The 16,979-nt window shown below is 45.1% G+C and overlaps 1 protein-coding gene and 2 long non-coding RNA genes across 42 annotated transcripts in view; 2 read left to right on the top strand and 1 right to left on the bottom strand.

The window, feature by feature from the left end:
- The window catches only part of PRRC2C (proline rich coiled-coil 2C), an 83,637-nt gene extending 72,603 nt beyond the window's left edge, over nucleotides 1–11,034 (top strand). For 11 of the 40 annotated variants that reach the window (XM_083743708.1, XM_083743683.1, XM_083743680.1 and 8 more), the window contains 4 exons: nucleotides 111–176; nucleotides 1,871–1,991; nucleotides 2,934–3,170; nucleotides 9,315–11,034. In XM_083743708.1, the coding sequence (XP_083599834.1) occupies nucleotides 111–176; nucleotides 1,871–1,991; nucleotides 2,934–3,170; nucleotides 9,315–9,575 (685 nt within the window). In that variant the 3' untranslated portion in view covers nucleotides 9,576–11,034. The remainder of the gene's footprint in view (nucleotides 1–110; nucleotides 177–1,870; nucleotides 1,992–2,933; nucleotides 3,171–9,314) is intronic. The other 29 variants (XM_083743709.1, XM_083743707.1, XM_083743706.1 and 26 more) reach the window with 3 other exon arrangements.
- LOC310846903 lies at nucleotides 3,177–9,308 on the top strand. The gene is made up of 3 exons (XR_014565606.1): nucleotides 3,177–4,152; nucleotides 5,287–6,044; nucleotides 6,192–9,308. It is a non-coding gene; the product is annotated as an uncharacterized lncRNA (long non-coding RNA).
- On the bottom strand, nucleotides 9,633–14,210 carry LOC310846883. The gene is made up of 2 exons (XR_014565581.1): nucleotides 13,906–14,210; nucleotides 9,633–12,847 (listed from the first exon to the last, which is right to left on the bottom strand). It is a non-coding gene; the product is annotated as an uncharacterized lncRNA (long non-coding RNA).
- Nucleotides 14,211–16,979: the final 2,769 nt, after the last annotated feature.

The following is a 16,979-nucleotide window of genomic DNA, read 5'->3' as shown; positions in this document are numbered from 1 at the left end:
TAAGGAGACAGTGTCAGTAATTGTGTGGCTGGAGGGCTCAACTAACTGAGCTGCTCAGGACTGAGATGAAAAAGGAAACATATTTGGAAACAGGGCAATTTATTTTGCAGGAAATATGAAGACAGAATGACTGCATACTTGCCCAATTCCCATTTATTTCAGCAGAGCTTGCACAGGTGTGTTTCCATAGGATTGTGTTTCATATATATATGACAACAATCAATATGACTATGATTTGGATACTGTACTCATGTCAGTGAATACTGCTATTTGATTAAATGTTCTGAATTTTATGAAGAGTGCTCCTTAGAATTTATTTTCATTTCCTTGTACATTTTTCTACATATCCCCAATATTATTTATGCAATATTAGGGATTCAGCAATAACAGAGCAAGAAGAAATACCGTATTTTTCGCACCATAGGGCGCACCGGACCATAGGGTGCACCCAGTTTTTGGGGGGGGAAATAAGGGGGGGAATTATTTTTTCCCCCCAGGCGCGGGGCTGGGGCGGGGGAAGCTCGAGCTTCCCCCGACCCCAGCCCCCAAACAGGCAGCTCTCTGCAAGCCATGGGAGCGCTCCCGCTGCTTGCGGAGAGGTCCGCGAAGCCTGGGCGTGCTGAGCTCAGCACGCGCAGGCTTGGCATGCAGGCAAGTCTCTGCAAGCAGCGGGAGCCCAGCGCTGGGCTCCCGCTGCTTGCGGAGAGGTTTGCGAAGCCTGGAGAGCGTGAGGGGTCGGTGCGCACCAACCCCTCTCCCTCTCCAGGCTTCAGCAAAAGCCTGCATTCGCACCATAGGACGCACACACATTTCCCCTTCATTTTTGGAGGGGAAAAAGTGCGTCCTATGGTGTGAAAAATACGGTACTTCTTATTAGTGCCAGGTAGTATTTGGTCTTCAGTTGGAGAGGGAAGAACTTGCAGATTTGAGCTACAGCCAGCACTTAGGGTTTCAAATTACTCAAAAGTCACTCATATTACTCAAATTGAAAAGTAAGGTGACTTGTAAGACTCTCTTTAGTATTATTTTGAATGCTTAGTTGAAGAACACATATTGAGAGGAGAGATCAAAACATAGAAGGCTGGGGACCACACAATAAGCTTGCACTCATCCGTTAGAATGCTGACCACCATACCAAACCACTGAAATTCTCCTCAGCTTTAAAAGCAGGTTCCCATTCAGGTTTTTCCCTCTCAGTTTTGAGGGCTAACATAACTCGCTTCATAGTACATTGGATCCTGATCAGAGCTGGAGATTGATTTTGAAAGCAGTACTGAGCACAAAATCAGTGGAAGTCTAAACAAGATGATTTGGAAAGCTAAATTTTGTGCTTCCCTTAAAATAAAGCCCCCAGCTGAGAGCTTTTTGGGAGTTTCCCAAAATCTGAAGACATGTTTTTAATAGAAGCATTTAGCCACAGTGATTACCCCAGTCAGGTGTGGCAGCAGCTCAGGAGATGAAACGACCAGTATCACATAGGAATGTTCGCTGGGTGCCAGAAGAAAGCAAAGGTCTCATGGGTCTGTTTGAAAGAACAGAACAGTGTTAAATCCTCCTGCTGTATTACAGGGTTTCTAAAGACATTGTGCACTGCCTATTGAATTCAGAATACCACAATTTATAGTTAATCTTAATTTCTCCCTTTGTGTGGGGTGGTGGTAGTAAATTAAGCTTTAATTTTAGCATCTCTCTATTTCATATTGCTGTACAATAAACTCCTGTTTCCTTGTGTTCGCTACAAACAGCATTTACTAAATAATGGCCAGTTTTCTTCTGGATTCAAGGTAGCACATGAAAAGTGTAACAAAAGGTTTCTCTGGTGCTTATGATATCCAATATATTAACTTACTTAAAATGTTTTCTCTCTAAGGGTTGCTTCCACAAGTCCGAACAGTCAGGCCAATAAAATGAATACCATCGTCTACCAGAAGCAGTTTCAGTCGGCAGCTGTGAGAATGACGCAGCCATTTCCTCCACAGTTTGCACCCCAGGTGGGCAGCAGCTGCTATACTGCCAGTGGTCTGAGATTTTCTATCTTCAGCTTATTTCAAATGGAAGAACCCCTATATGCAGGAATATCTATCAAATATTTCCTTAAATAATTTATAAATCAAATATATATAAACATTCTGTATCTTGCTTTCAGTAACATCTGTGCTCCTAAAGTTGAGAGATTGGACAGCTCTAATGCAGGCAGGTGACCACAGGCTTCTCCGCACAGCTCTTGCTACATTTGAGTGTTAAACATTTAAAGGGAGAGGGGGAAATAGTGTCTGAGAGAAGGGTCCCAGTGTGCGGCTTAAAGCAGACATCAAGTTCACAATACAACAGGAATGTCTCCTGTGTTGGCTCTGCTGAGAATTGCATATGCCTCCAGCTCGACTCATTTTATTGGTGCTTGTACAGAAATTCCTGGTGAATTGTGTGCTCTTAGCCACTTACCTGAAATGCAGCTGTAAGGCAGTCTTCCAAACAGTTAGCTACAAATAAAAAATTGAGCATCCTTTAAAAGGGGGAGTGCTTTCAGAGTGCTGTTGCTATAAAGTATATGATATGGAGACAAGTGGTGTGTACTTTTGATACTAAAAATGTCTTGTATGTTGCACTTCAAATTTGAGATTGCCAGATTCTGTTTGAAAACATAAACCTATCTGTTGCCAATCCCTGCATCTTGACATATATTTTGAGGAACCCCTCCCCCCTTTTGGTTTTCAAATGTGCTAAGACAATTTTTAAGCACACTTCCTACCTTAAATCCCCCCCCCTTAGAATTCTCCAAACATGGCCAATCTTAATAGAAAAAATGCACCCACCACAAGGCACCGATTGGTGGCGGAGGCGTGCTCTCTGCAGAGAAGCCACCATGTGATCAGGTTGGCATTATGCTAACAGCTAAATGTCTCTCTTTTTGTTGTTGTTTTTCCCCCACTTAGATCCTCTCTCAGCCTAACCTGGTCCCTCCATTGGTAAGAGCCCCACATACTAACACCTTCCCAGCGCCTGTTCAGAGGCCGCCAGTGGCACTGGCTAGTCAGATGCCACCTCAGATGACCACAGGCCTTATGAGCCACCCTCGTTTGCCACATATGGCCAGGGGTCCTTGTGGATCACTCTCTGGAGTCAGAGGCAATCAGGCCCAGACTGCGATGAAGGCTGAACAAGACATGAAGGTTAGTATTTTTGGATGGCCATGCTGTGTTAACCACAGTTCAGTCTTAACAGCTTGCAAGGCAAAATACTACTATTAAAATGCCTCTCCATCCTTCAGATACCCCTTTCTGCAGTGGCCACAGAGAATATAAACCCAAATATTGATTTCAGGTAGCACATGTTAGTAAAAGCACAATCCCAGGGAATGTGATTTCAACGCCTAAGGGTTTGCCTGCTTTTATTGCAGTCCGCTGCCTGGTGGAGTGCACCATTCCCTTTGCCTTTCTCTTATTTTGACTGTACAAAACCGTTATTAAATAGCTAGAATCTCCCATCAATAGCTGCATTTCACTGCATGACATTATTTGAAGAGCACTTGGAGACCCTTCTGAATGAAACAAGACACTTTCCTTTTGATGTGAGCTGTGTGGGGATACCATAAGATTAAATGAACTCAGAAATCAGTGCACCCAATCAATTGTTTAAAAGGACAAATTTTCCTTATTATTTTCTGTTGTGTACAAGGACAAAAGAGTGGTTCCCTGAGACAATCTACAGGGTTTTTGTGATTTTCAAATGGTTTGGTCAGTATAATAGGCAATGCCTCTGATAAATGAGTTCTGCTATTTGTACAAATTATGGTTGGCTGGCTTGAGGGTGGATGGGAGGAGTGCATATGTTGTTAAGTTTTAATATTAAAATTAAAACTTATCAGGCAACTTACAAGAAAAAACAGTATCATATCCCAATAGAACTAAATTACTAAATCAGTAGGACCAGTAAAAACATAACAGACCAATTAAACTAGAATCAGTATAAATTTCCAGTTAAAAACATCTTCAATCACATATTGGAAGGCTTGGGCAAATAAAAATATATTTGCCTGACATTGGATTTGGAGTCCCACATTTTTGACAACACAGTCACAAAGTCACCTATCTTGGAGGAGGAGCTCTGAGAGATGGGAGGAGCTCAAGTGAGAGAAGGTGGTTCTTTAGATCAGTGTTTCCCAACCTTTTTTGGGCAAAGGCACACTTGTTTCATGAAAAAAATCTCGAGGCACACCACCATTAGAAAATGTTTAAAAAATTAACTCTGTGCCTATATTGACTATATATAAAGTAACTCTCTTTAATAGGAATCAAATAAACACAAAGAAAGTATTTTATAATTGCTTTATTATGAAATAGTAAGTAAACAGAAATATGAAAAATTATAAAATACTTTATTCAGTGCGCCTTTTGTCCCTCTCCTCAAAATGCTCCAACTCAATGTTCTTCCACGGGCTGGCCATTGGAGAGCCGTGGTGCCCACACCGCAGCCCAATACAATATGAACCCTCCCCTCGCAAGCGGCAACCCCTCCACACTCCCCACCTTAAGCCTCCACACGCGCCCTGCCCAAAGAGATGCCCGCCTGCGCGCGAGGGGATCCTTTACCTCAGCATCCCGCCAAAAAAAAAAAAAGAGGGCGGGAGACTGCGGTCCCTCAGAGGCTGGGCGTTAGGAAGAAGCAGCCGCCTTCATCCAAGCAGGAGCAGCAGCAGCTGTAGCTGTAGTAGCGCCAAGCTGTGCCGGGGACTCCGTGCCCATGAGGGGAGGGAGGGGAGAGAGAGGAGAGGCAGCAGGTCACCCTCTTAAGTCACGCGCGCGCAGGCACCACCACGCATCCCTCGCGCCCTCTCGCAGAGCCCCTGCTCAGCACCTCCCGCCTCGGGGACGCCCGTCATGAGCCGCTGAGAGGCTGCCAAGCCTCCAGGCTGCTCCCATTCAGCCTTAGGCGCGCGCCCGCCTCGGGAAAAGCGGTGCTGGGAGGCGGAGAGAGAGAGAGGACGCCGCTGGCCGCGTACCACACTCAGTCAGTCGGCTCGGAGCTACTGAGGAGAGGGAGGTGGGGACGACGGCGCGTCTGTTCCGCTCGGGGCCAGCGCGCCCCCGCCCCCCTCTCCAGAATCCCCAACTAAATACGATGCGCTAAGGGAGGGGGGAGAACCCACCCACAAAGAGGACGCCTTTCTGCAGGGCGCCTAAGGCCTCTCGCCGCCCAACTCGCCCGCCTCCCTCCCACGGCACACCAGGCAACGTCTCGCGGCACACTAGTGTGCCGCGGAACACCGGTTGGGAAACACTGCTTTAGATAACCTGTGTCCCAGATCATGTAGGGCAAATATACTGCAGATGGTAGTGAACATCCACATGAATTATTTTGCTCTCATTGCTGTCCTTTTTCTGTCCCAAGGCAAGTAGCAGCTTTCTCAGCCAAAGTTTTCATTATTACATTTGGAGAAAATGTTTAAAAATATATATTTGACTTGAGGAAGGCTAACAACAGGCATAGGCAAGCTCGGCCCTCCAGATGTTTTGGGACTACAACTCCCATCATCCCTAGCTAACAGGACCATGGTCAGGGATGATGGGAATTGTAGTCCCCAAACATCTGGAGGGCTGAGTTTGCCTATGCAGGGCCAACAATAACCAGGTGTAATGATACCTAGAATAAAGCCTTTCCCGTTGCCATGTTACCATCTATCATTTTGTTTAAAAGAAGAAGACATTGTTAGTTTGTGCTACAAAAAGATCCTTTGAATTGTTACAGGCATGCATGCTTTTTCAATTCCAGTTACCATTTCCGATGATAGTGCTCAGGGATCCCATATCCCATCTTGAAAAATTGTGGAAATGCACAGTTGAATTGTGAAGAGGAAATGGCACTTTCAGTTGTTGTCCACCCCTTCTTCTCCTTAATTTCCAGGTCTATACAATGACTGGATGCCTGTTTCATGGAAGCAGAATCCTTTTCTCTTGAGTAAAATTATTTGCAGGGTCTGATTGTGCAGAATTTTTTATGGTGCTTGTGACTAACTGCAGCTTAATCACACAACCTTTGGGTGGAAGGCAGTGGTGTAGCGTGGGGGGTGCAGGGGGGCCGGCCGCACCAGGCGCAACATCTGGGGGTTAGGGGGCGCAAATCCACGGGTTAGGGGCGCAAATTACTTGCCTTGCCCTGGGTGCTGACAACCCATGCTACGCCACTGGTGGAAGGGTATGAGAAGAGACTTTCCTCTTGGCAAGCCCTGATGGTATTATAATAATCCTTCTCAGGCGGTTTGCTTGTAATTCTGACTTCTCTTTAAACTCAAATGGTATATTTAAATTTTCTACCTTTTAGTAAAGTCAGCCTAGTGGCTACAGTTCCAAGAAAGTGTTTGCAATATTTATACAAGCATGTGAGAAAAATGGATTTTGACCCTTGCATAATCACGAATATTACAATGTGCAACCCAATAATCAAATGTTACTCCTGTGAAAAAGATGTTGCAAATTTTTGCAGATGGAAGATAGCAACAAGTGTGATACATTGAGCTCATGCATATGCCATGTTTACTCAAATCTATCGCTTCTCGGCCTTTTGGCATATTTACTCAAATCTAATGCCCACCTTTTTTGGCCAAATTGCCTTGCAAAAATTAGGGTGTACATTAGTTTCTGTGGCGCATTACATCCAAGTAAATAGGGTAGTTTTGCAGGCCATCGGCCTCCTGCAGCTTGACTTCCTCCAGGAGGCTTGCCTTCCCCCCTGCTACCCAAAGTCCACTGGCACCAAGCCCCTTTCTCCTGTGTTTTTCTCCCGAGGCAGTGACTCTTGAGCCCTAGCAGTAGAGGGGCAGCAGTGGGATGCCAGTGGTAGGCTCTTGATCCTCAGACATTGTGGTTGCTGCCAAGGTGCCCCAAGACCCTCTCACCCCCTGCTGCTGCTGCCACCGCGGCCACCTTCTCCTCCCTTCCTCCCTCTTGTCAGACAAAACTGCCCCGCCACCAGATTTGCTGCTTCGTCTTTCGGCAGCCTCCCTCTTGCTCAGAGCTCCATGAGCTGCAATCGGCTGTGGCCAACAGTAGCCCTCTCTCACGTGCACACTTCCCTCCTTGCACTCCCAGCCTCAAACGCCAAAAAAGTGTGAGTGTGTGTGTGTGTGTGTGTGAGAGAGAGAGAGAGAGAGAGAGAGAGAGAGAGAGAAGAAGAAGAAGAAGAAGAAGAAGAAGAAGAAGAAGAAGAAGAAGAAGAAGAAGAGGAGGAGGAGGAGGAGGAGGAGGAGGAGTCCCCTCATGCCCCTTAGCCAAGCCAGCCTTCCTTCCCCAGTCCTAGAGCAGCTGCTGCTGGGGGCTCATCCTTTCCCTTCAAGGCAGAGAAAGCAGCACACAAATCCTGTCTGCTTTGCCTCATCACCCACAGCACATTGCAAAAAGAAGCGTCTTTTTAAAAAAAGAAAGACGGAAATGAACTACTCAGTCTGTGTTCTCTTCCTCCAACCTCCTTAGTTAAAAGGAGGTGGAACGGTCATCAGTAGTGGACAGCAGCTGCAAAATGCAGCACTGCCTGCTCACCAAAGAAAGTGTCTTTTATCTCAATAAGCCAACTCCCAGAAGCCTAAGACCAGGAGAGAGTTGCTAGTCATTCATCCTTACAAACCATGCTTTGGAGAAACAGAACTTTGTGGGAAATTGTCTTTAAACTTCTATAAGTGGCAAGTGTTATTTTTTTTACTGGAAATGAAAAACGAAATAAAGAAGTGCCTCTTCTTAGGGACACCCCATTTTTTGTCAGTTTTATTGGCAGTGAGGACGGGGGGGAGCAGTAAACAGCATCCTCCAAGCCCCGTCCTGCTACTCCTAGGGCTGTCCCTATTGGCCGTGAGGGCTGGGGCACCCAAGCTCTAGCCCAGAGAGAAATACACCTTCTATGCATTTGGAAATGCCTTTAAGACTGTTTAGACCTGCTTTTTGGCTTCCTCACTAACACACAGTCTTTCTCTCTCTGCGTGTCACTGGAGGCATTCTGTTCTTTGCCATCAGAGAACATTTGTAGAGGGGTAACATTGAGGGACACTGATGTCTTAGGTTTGTGTGAACTGTACACTCAAGGTGAGTGTCTCTGCCATCAGTTGTGTAGGCCTGTGTTGTGTTAGTTGTTGTGCTATAAAATTAGATGTATTATGAAGGAAAGGGGGTGCAGGGAGAATCCAGAGCCTGTCTGCAGAGTGGAACGAAAGGAGGATCTTTTTCTGCCTCCCCACTTCCAGCCATTCCCTGAAGACTGGAGAAGGGGCCCACATAAGAATATTAGGGGGGCAGGCAGGGGAAGCATGGCTTTGCTTTTTCGGTCTTCTGATGTGGATGAGACCATATGAAAAATGAACATAAGATTTTAGCTGCTCTTCATTCATTTTCAGCTTTGTATGGTTGTTTTAAAGAGTCCAAATTGTTGTAAAGAGTGCACTTTTTGCTGATGTACATTAAATTCGTGAGCAAATACCTTCTTTTGGTTTCAAGGTTTTGAAAATTGAGGTGCGCATTAAATTCAATAGCACGTTAGACTCATAAATACAGTAGAACTTCTGTACAAGAACATCTGCCACTGAGGGAATCTGACCAAGCCAAAATATGTTTGGCATTTGAAGGGTCTATAGAACTTCACTGAAGAATATTATTTTCTTGATTGCACTGAGTTTTTACACATGCTGACATACTACTATTATTTATAGTTTATGAAGTCAGCATCTGAAGTTTTTGACTTGTATGCAAAGCTGTACTTTTATACTTCTCTATCCTTGCTTTTAATCTTAGTACAGGTCACATTCCATTCTTACCACATGCTTGTATAAATTTTGAATACATGTTTTTGGCACTGTAGCCTTTAGGTTGACTTTATAAAAAGGTGGAAATACAGTGTATTCTTCATTGCGTTTTTGGCCTTGACTTTGGTGGTGTTTGTAGCCTTTCTGCTTACCACAAACTGGAATGTGTTTGAGAGGAAGAAGCATGGTCATGGCTTGCGCAAGGGGACTGACCTAAATGTCACTCCGGCTCCTTTTAATTCCTGTAGTACTACTAGTAGGCTCTAGGTTAGGGAGTTGAATGACAACTCCTATCAACATCTGGAGAACTGCAGGTTCACTGGATCTCCAGAGAAATTCAAAATGCCAGGCATGACAAGAAATGATTTTGTCTTGGCATTCAAACTACATTGTGGAAGAAATTTCAAGGTGTGTGAGTTACTATTGTAGGCACTACCAGGAGAACTCTAAATCCCTCAGATCCTGAACACACTGAATAAGTAGTTTCTTTCAGTCCTGTGCTCTTATTTAACCCACTTTCTTTCTTATTAAGGCAAAGCAGAGAGCAGAAGTCCTTCAGTCAACACAGAGATTCTTCTCTGAACAGCAGCAGGCCAAGCCACCTGGAAGCAAAATGCAGAAAGTGAGTGACGGTGGGAGTAAAGCAGCTGAGGCAATGGCAGACTCCTCCCCAGGAGTCTGTCAGGACAAAGTGGCGGAGAAACCAAGCCCTGCACCCACAACAGCCCCCAAGCCTGTTAGAACTGGACCAATCAAACCTCAGGCTATCAAGACAGAGGAAACAAAATCCTAAGTGTTGTGCCCATTTCTTTCAATTGGGGAGTGAAATGCCACTGGCAAAACCTGTAGCCAAAGGGCAAAGCATGTCCCTTCAAGGCTGTGAATGGCATAAATAGACACAGTTGCTAATTAGCCTTGGCAGACATGAATGGTAACATGCTTTAAAGGTCTGGAGATCTTGGGGCTTGTAGCTTCCAGGCCACCACATGAATTGAGCGTAATCTGTCTGTATAGGGGCACCTGTTTTTCTGAGGATGCAAAATGAAAAATAATGCTGCTGAAGCATGTTATTAACCAGTGGTAAATGCTCTTCTGTTTGCTGTTTCATTTTGAAAAGAGAGGCAGATTGAAGAAGGCTATGCTGGACAGAAATGAAATTGGTTTTATGTTGCTCAGGGTCCTAAGAGGATGCTGTTATTTAATAATGAAACAAGAGAATTTAAGGCAATTGAGAAGTCGCACAGAGCAACTTACCCTCAGCCTTCCTCATTTTCCCCACCAACACACACTTCATTCTGTGATGCTCTACATCAGATATCCCTAAAAGGCAGGCTATAGCTGCTGCTATGGTTTGATATGGTGCTGAATTAACTGGGGAAGATGCGAATTGACTCCCATGTTCATACCAAAAGTGCAGAGTTTAGAATACTCCCATTTAGGGGTTGTATTGCCAGTCACATTGAGCTCTGGCTCAGTAGTACTTGGGGGAAGGAATCCTTTGGCCTTCAAACTGTTTTCAGCTTATGTCTGTATAGAGCAACAAGCACGTAAGCTGCTGCAAGACAGCATCCTCTGAAACAATGCATTCTTATATCAAAGCTACTCCTTCCTGCTCACTGTGTGCTGGGAAATAGAATCAAGTCAAATAATGCCTTCTTAATTGTATCCTTCTAGTAGTATAGCTGTAGGAGAGTACTGTATGATAACTTCTGTGAATGTAAAATACTCCATACCTGCTTATATGTAGTTGTGACTGTGCTATAGTAGAGCTGTTTTAATGACGTTACTGAAGACTTTTTCAGGCAATGATTGGAAGTTAATAAGAGAGCACCACGTACCATAGCAATTGCAGAACTGACTGTTTTCTCTGATAATTTCTTCTTCCCCTTCCCAACATTTTTTTTGGAACGAAGAGTGAGCTAAAAGTCTAATGTGTATAATTTTGTTCAGATGACAGCAGAAGCTGGAAAAGTCTGTTGCTGCTATTGATGCCTAGTGAAATGCTATTGGTTATCTTTTTATATAAATATTATAATTTGATTTTTTGGAAACTTAGCTGTGATGTCAGCTTTGGGGGAAAGATATCCACTTGTACTGTGAGTTGGCATTGTACAGAAATTAACAGCCATATTGGTCTAGAAATGTTTAAACTTTTTTTTCATTTGTACAGGGGTAACACTGTATTAAATATGTAAGGTCTTATTTACATGGGTTTGATTACAGAAACTAATAAAAAATATTCTCTACATAAAGTGTCTGGGAATGCCATGCTTTGCCACCCACCTCACCTTTAAAGAATGGCCTCTATTGAAGAACTTAGAACACCATCAGGTTCATATGGAGACAAGTACCCCTTCGGGTCCCCTAATCCCAAGCCAAAAAATGCTTTAAAGATTAAAACCTGCACCCTGAATTGAGGCTTGGAAACTAACGAGGACCCAGGGCAGCTGGAATTCTCTAGTTGCTTCTGAGGCAGCTGGAGGAGACTGTCCTGAGTTAAGTCTGCCTTGCAGGTGCTAAAGTTGGAAGTGTTGCTTGGCTACCTAGAATAGGAGTTTGGGTTGAAAGCAGCACCTGGCACCTCCTTTAATGTATCAGAGCTATAATGTGCTAGTTAGATACAAACAGAGCAGTTTAGTACAATTTCAGACTGATATGAAAACAATAAGGGGAAACTGCTGAAGATGGAAGTTACTCATCTCTTTCAAGATTGAACTCTTCAGCTAGAGTTGTTAGATGTGTTCTTGGGCTCTTTTAAGTTGGAAAAGCAGCTTGTGGTTGCACAAAGAAACCTCAGGCTGTACAACGTTCATTTGACTTTGGCCACCGGGAACAAATAGCATTTCAGTTTTAATTTAGAAGCCTTTCAGGTTCTTTCCTGTTTGATGTAAAGTTATGAAATGTGGTCCATAAAAAGAAGCCAGAATACCAGTCCTCAACATATTGATTAAAAATAGTGGTTCTTAACTCACAACAACTTGCACTAAATTAATTTGCAGTTACTCGAGAGTACTGTAGAATAACTAGATCAGCAAATTTATCCATGATAAATGCTGTAAGAAATTACTATTGCAAGTCAGCTCACCCACCTATATTGTAAGAGGAGGGGCATTCTGCAGCTCCAGAATCCATCTCTGCAGTGATGTTGCTCAGACATACAAAGCAAAAGAGAGGCATGACAAAAGCCAAGGTCACAGGAAGAGAGAGGAAGGAAATATGAAAAGACCAAGAAAGAGATCTAATGCAATGACCATTAATTTATGATGCCCTGGAAAGGCCAGCCCTGTTCAAACTTGGCACACATTCCTATTACCCAGAAAAGGCAAGGTAGCTGTCTGGAATAGCAGGTGTGGGAGTCCGGTCAATTTGCGCTAGCTGTTCCACGTGAGGTGGGGAACCTTGTTCCCTTGGATACACAGCAACAAGAACTGGTGGCACGTTATTAGAGAATCGGTGGCCACCTTCATTTTGCAAATAGCTCGAGGAAACAGGTGATGAGTAAATGATATAATGCATTGGAAGAGAAGGAGCACAGCATCCATGTTGGCATGTGGGGTTCAGACTTCTTGTATCAAGGGAGTAGACAGCACAGCTTCCAGGTGTCGGTTGATGCTCTGCTAGATCAGTTGCTTTGCACACAGGGTCTTTGGAGTGCGCAGCCCAGCTGCCTACAAGAGGTGGTGTGCCACTCCCATCTATCCGGCATGTAAGCCACAATGGGGGAGAACAGAGACATCTTTCAGGACAGGTGATGTTTCGACTTCTTCGTGCACAGGCTGGAGAGCTTGGGTTAATGAGGCTCTGGTCATTGGTGGAAAATACCCAGTTGTCTGAGAGCTGCTGCATGCAGCCCTGTCTGAGACAGCATGGAAGACCTTGGCGAAATGTTGCAGAGTGGCATTGGCATCTGCAGGGTTGTTCCCCTGGCTCAGGAGGGGATGAGTTGTGGACATTTCTGGGGGAAGCAGGAGAGGCATCTGAAAAGCAGGGACTTAATGGAGCCATGCAAAAACATCTCACATCCATCCCTCTGTGCTGCTGGGTGATAGTCCATTGATGCCTGACCTGTGGAGTGGGAAACGAGTCATTCAAGCGGCTGGAACTTGAGCTTAACTGCTGTGCCAAAACACTAGTGTTACTTGAGTTAGGCCAGTGCCAGGGCACCCTGCCCAGTTTGGCGTACTGAACAGTCACATGCTAGTTTTTTATAGCAATTTCTATAGATTTTGTGTGTATATAGTAATTATCTTATTGGAATTTGCACTTACAAATACTCTAGTCAATTCACTTTACAGGCTGGGTACTAACTAAAATTTGGCCAAGCTAGCCCGGGATTTGAACCCCTGTTTCATCAGTGCAAGAGCCTGTCCTCTGCTGTGCCACACTGTCTCTCCTAAGTCTACCTAAGTAAACCTGCACTGCGTGGCCCCTGCTTCTAGAGACCTGCACAGGAGCCCTGGCAGGCCATGGCCATGGCTTTGACTCTCAGGGTGATTTTGACCATTTCAGGGCATCCCACATCTGCAGCCTCCTCTCACAGTATAGGCATATTTGCCTGTTAAATGAAGTTTAGAACCTAAAATGGATGATTATGATTACTGTAAATAAAGACATGCTTAACTGCTGTAAGTAGAAAACACCTGCTCCAAAGACAGCAAATCAGAGTAGGAGACAGTTCTCACGTCCAGTTGCCTTTCTGCTGAGGATGTCTGTCATTCCAGGCACAGTACAAACACATCCTTGTATTCAGAACCCTCCCTGGATTTGTCCCTTGCCCCTTTCTTGACACCCTCTCATCCAAAACAATTTATCCAGCGCAATCCTGAGACATCTGCAAGGATCTTTAGTCTCTTGTGCCTAGAAGTCCCCTTGTTTGCTTCCTTCAAATCCCTCTTCAAAACTTGTTTCCATGGAGCCTTTGGTCAAGCACAATGCACACACAGAGAGAGAGAAACTAAACAGAAGGCTGCGTGACTGAACCACTTTACTGTAGTCAAAGCTCAACAGCTTTGCAACACCCCCCCCCCCCCAAAAAAGGCCAACAACTTTAGTGTTCGGATTTTCACTTTTTGAAATATGGCACCTCTAAAACAAATGCACTTGCAAATTGACCCCCAACTCACTGCAGTGTCAAAATTCTGTCACAGGTGGACTGTTGTTGGATGCCCTTTAAATCCACCATCACATCACGTCGCTGTAGTTTAGATGTTAAATTCTATTAACTTCAGCAGAGCTGCTTCAGAGCAGGCCTGGTGTCCACCCTGATCCATTATGTGTGGATTTGTCATCAGTCTTTCAATCTGATTGGATAAGTAGGAGTCCTTGATGATGTCACGCTTGTGTAATAAGCCCTCTTAGTTTTTATGAAGGCGTTGCCAGGTTAATTCCATCAGAACAAAAGCATATTAATGCTCTCTTGCTATAGATATTAAAGAAAGGAGTGTCAGATATCCTAGGGCAGTGAGATGCTGAGATTCATAGAATCATAGAATCATAGAATCATAGAGTAGTTGGAAGAGACCACAAGAGCCTAGGAGCAAATAGGTGCTGTCAGGCAGATCAGGGATTGGAGGCGAGTGGTAAATACATGGTGTGGGCAGATAAGTGGAAGGACAAATGGCAAAACTCTCATCACCCCTAGTAGCAAGGAGCTGCTTCTTTCAAAACCTGTGATGTGGCACAAAGAAGAGAACATTCCTGTCCTCATAGGGACACTTAGTTAAGTCAAATGCAGGACAGCAGCACAGTAACTGCCAGAGTATCAAGAGAGTGGCAAGAGCAGGCTTTACAGTGCACACTGTTGACATATGGCATGTGCCAAATGTGTGCAGCCCTCCAAGCGTGTAGGTTCGTGGCAGTGCATCTTGTGCTGGAAGAAATACAGTCGGACTCCAACTTTTCACTCAGTTCCGTCCTTTACTGACAGGTCCAAAGCATGAAGGCAGTTTCACCATATACTTAAAGTACAGGCTTCCACCAGATCCCTAGCAGGCTTCAAATGCAAAGCATACATACAGCACAGAGTTCAGTGATTTGTCTGTCCTTTTGCTTGGTCTCTATATGTTCAGATGCCTCTTAGGATATCATCAACAAATGTGACGCAATAGTTACCAAGGTGGGATGTCAGACTACGTCATTATTTGGATGCTAGGCATGACTTTGAATGAAGATGGCAAACCAAAACATCACTTTGGCATGACTTGGCACATGTTTTGACATAGGTTCAACTGGCACTCTAGATATCATTGCCAAACTCAGCATGAGGGTTCCTGAGGTTGGGGGTGGGGGTGTCTCTGTTGATGTCTGGATGCCAAGAGCCATTTTGAATTAATATGTCAGGCTGAAATGTGAGTTTGGTGTGACTTCACCCAATTTTTGTTGTGATGGGTCTCAAACCACAAATTGCACTATTCATTTTTAATAGGATTAAAAAGGCCCCTAGAAGCAGGGGCCACGCAGTGCAGGTTTACTTAGGTAGACTTAGGAGAGACAGTGTGGCACAGCAGAGGACAGGCTCTTGCACTGATGAAACAGGGGTTCAAATCCCGGGCTAGCTTGGCCAATGCTTTTTAACATCTTTATGCGCCCCCTTGCCCAGATTATCCGGAGCTTTGGGCTGGGCTGTCACCAATATGCTGATGACACTCAGCTCTATCTGCTGATGGATGGCCACACTGACTCGGCCCCGAACACACTGACCAGATGCTTGGAAGCTGTGGCTGGATGGTTTCATGGGAGCCGATTGAAACTAAATCCTTCGAAGACAGAGGTCCTATGGCTAGGTCGGGATGGCATGGGGATGAGGGACCAACTCCCTTCTCTTGCGGGGACCCAATTAGTGCCATTGCCTTCCGTTAAGAGTTTGGGTGTAATCCTTGACGCCTCCCTTTCCATGGAGGCGCAAGTTACAGCAACAGCCAAGGCGACATTTTTCCACCTTCGCCGCATCAAGCAGTTGGTCCCTTACCTTTCCCGTCCCGACCTGGCCACAGTGATCCATGCGACGGTCATCTCCAGGCTTGACTACTGTAATTCGCTCTATGCGGGGTTGCCCTTGAAGCTGTCCCAGAAACTCCAGCGGGTACAGAATGCTGCAGCGAGGCTCCTCACGGGGTCTCTGCCATGGGAGCATATTCACCCAGTGCTTTTCAAGCTGCACTGGCTCCCGGTGGAGTACAGGGTCAGATTTAAGGTGCTGCCTTTGACCTTTAAAGCCCTTCACGGCCTAGGACCCTCGTACCTACGGGACCGCCTCTCCTGGTATGCCCCACAGAGAGCCTCAAGGTCCATAAATAGCAACACCCTAGTGGTCCCAGGCCCTAAGGAAGTTAGATTGGCTTCAACCAGAGCCAGGGCCTTTTCAGCACTGGCTCCGGCCTGGTGGAACGCTCTGCCTCATGAGACCAGGGCCCTGCAGGATCGGATTTCTTTCCGCAGGGCCTGTAAGACAGAGTTGTTCCGCCTGGCCTTTGGCTTGGAGCCAATTTGATTCCCTCCCTCTCTTTTTCCCCCCTTTCTTTTCCTTCTCCTCCTGCGATGAAGCTACATTTTAATATCTTAATGTTCCATTATTTTAATGTTGTATTTTATTTTTGTTTTTAAGTTGTAATCATTCATCTTGTTTTTATTATTGCTTGTAAGCCGCTCTGAGCCCAGCCTTGGCTGGGGAGAGCGGGGTATAAATAAAAAATTATTATTATTATTATTATTATTATTATTATTATTATTATTATTATTATTTAAAAATAACCTTTTTTGTTGTTTCTAAGAAGTCCCAGGCAGTGCCAGGCACACCCCATTAGTTTTTTGGGGAAAGGGCTGTATAACAAATAGAGTGCCTCAAGAAACATTGCAGAAAATAAATGACTGCACCGATAAGACTGGTTGGAGGGTTAATTGTTTATTGACTTCCATGCAGGAGTCTCCTGCTGCTGCTGCAACCAGCTCCCTTCACCCCTGGTATCCTAGAACAAGCAGAGCAATGAAACAGGCAAAGGAGAGGTGCTGTGGTGCGCAGATGCAGCCTGACATTGTGTGGGAAAGACCCTGGAGATGAGAAGTTCTAGTGGGCACTGGGAAGGCAGGGACCTTCAGTCCTCGCAACTGACCTCCTGGAAAGAGTTGCCGAGGCCACTGGGCAAGAGCTGTGGTTTGTTTCCTTCACTGGCCTCAGATGATTTACTGTTTTGTTGCTGAC

The sequence above is a fragment of the Podarcis gaigeae genome (genome assembly GCF_964106915.1).
Source record: "Podarcis gaigeae genome assembly, chromosome: 6".
Taxonomy (NCBI): domain Eukaryota; kingdom Metazoa; phylum Chordata; class Lepidosauria; order Squamata; family Lacertidae; genus Podarcis; species Podarcis gaigeae.
Note: the sequence above shows the minus strand (reverse complement) of the source record. Positions and strands in the feature narration are given on the sequence as shown.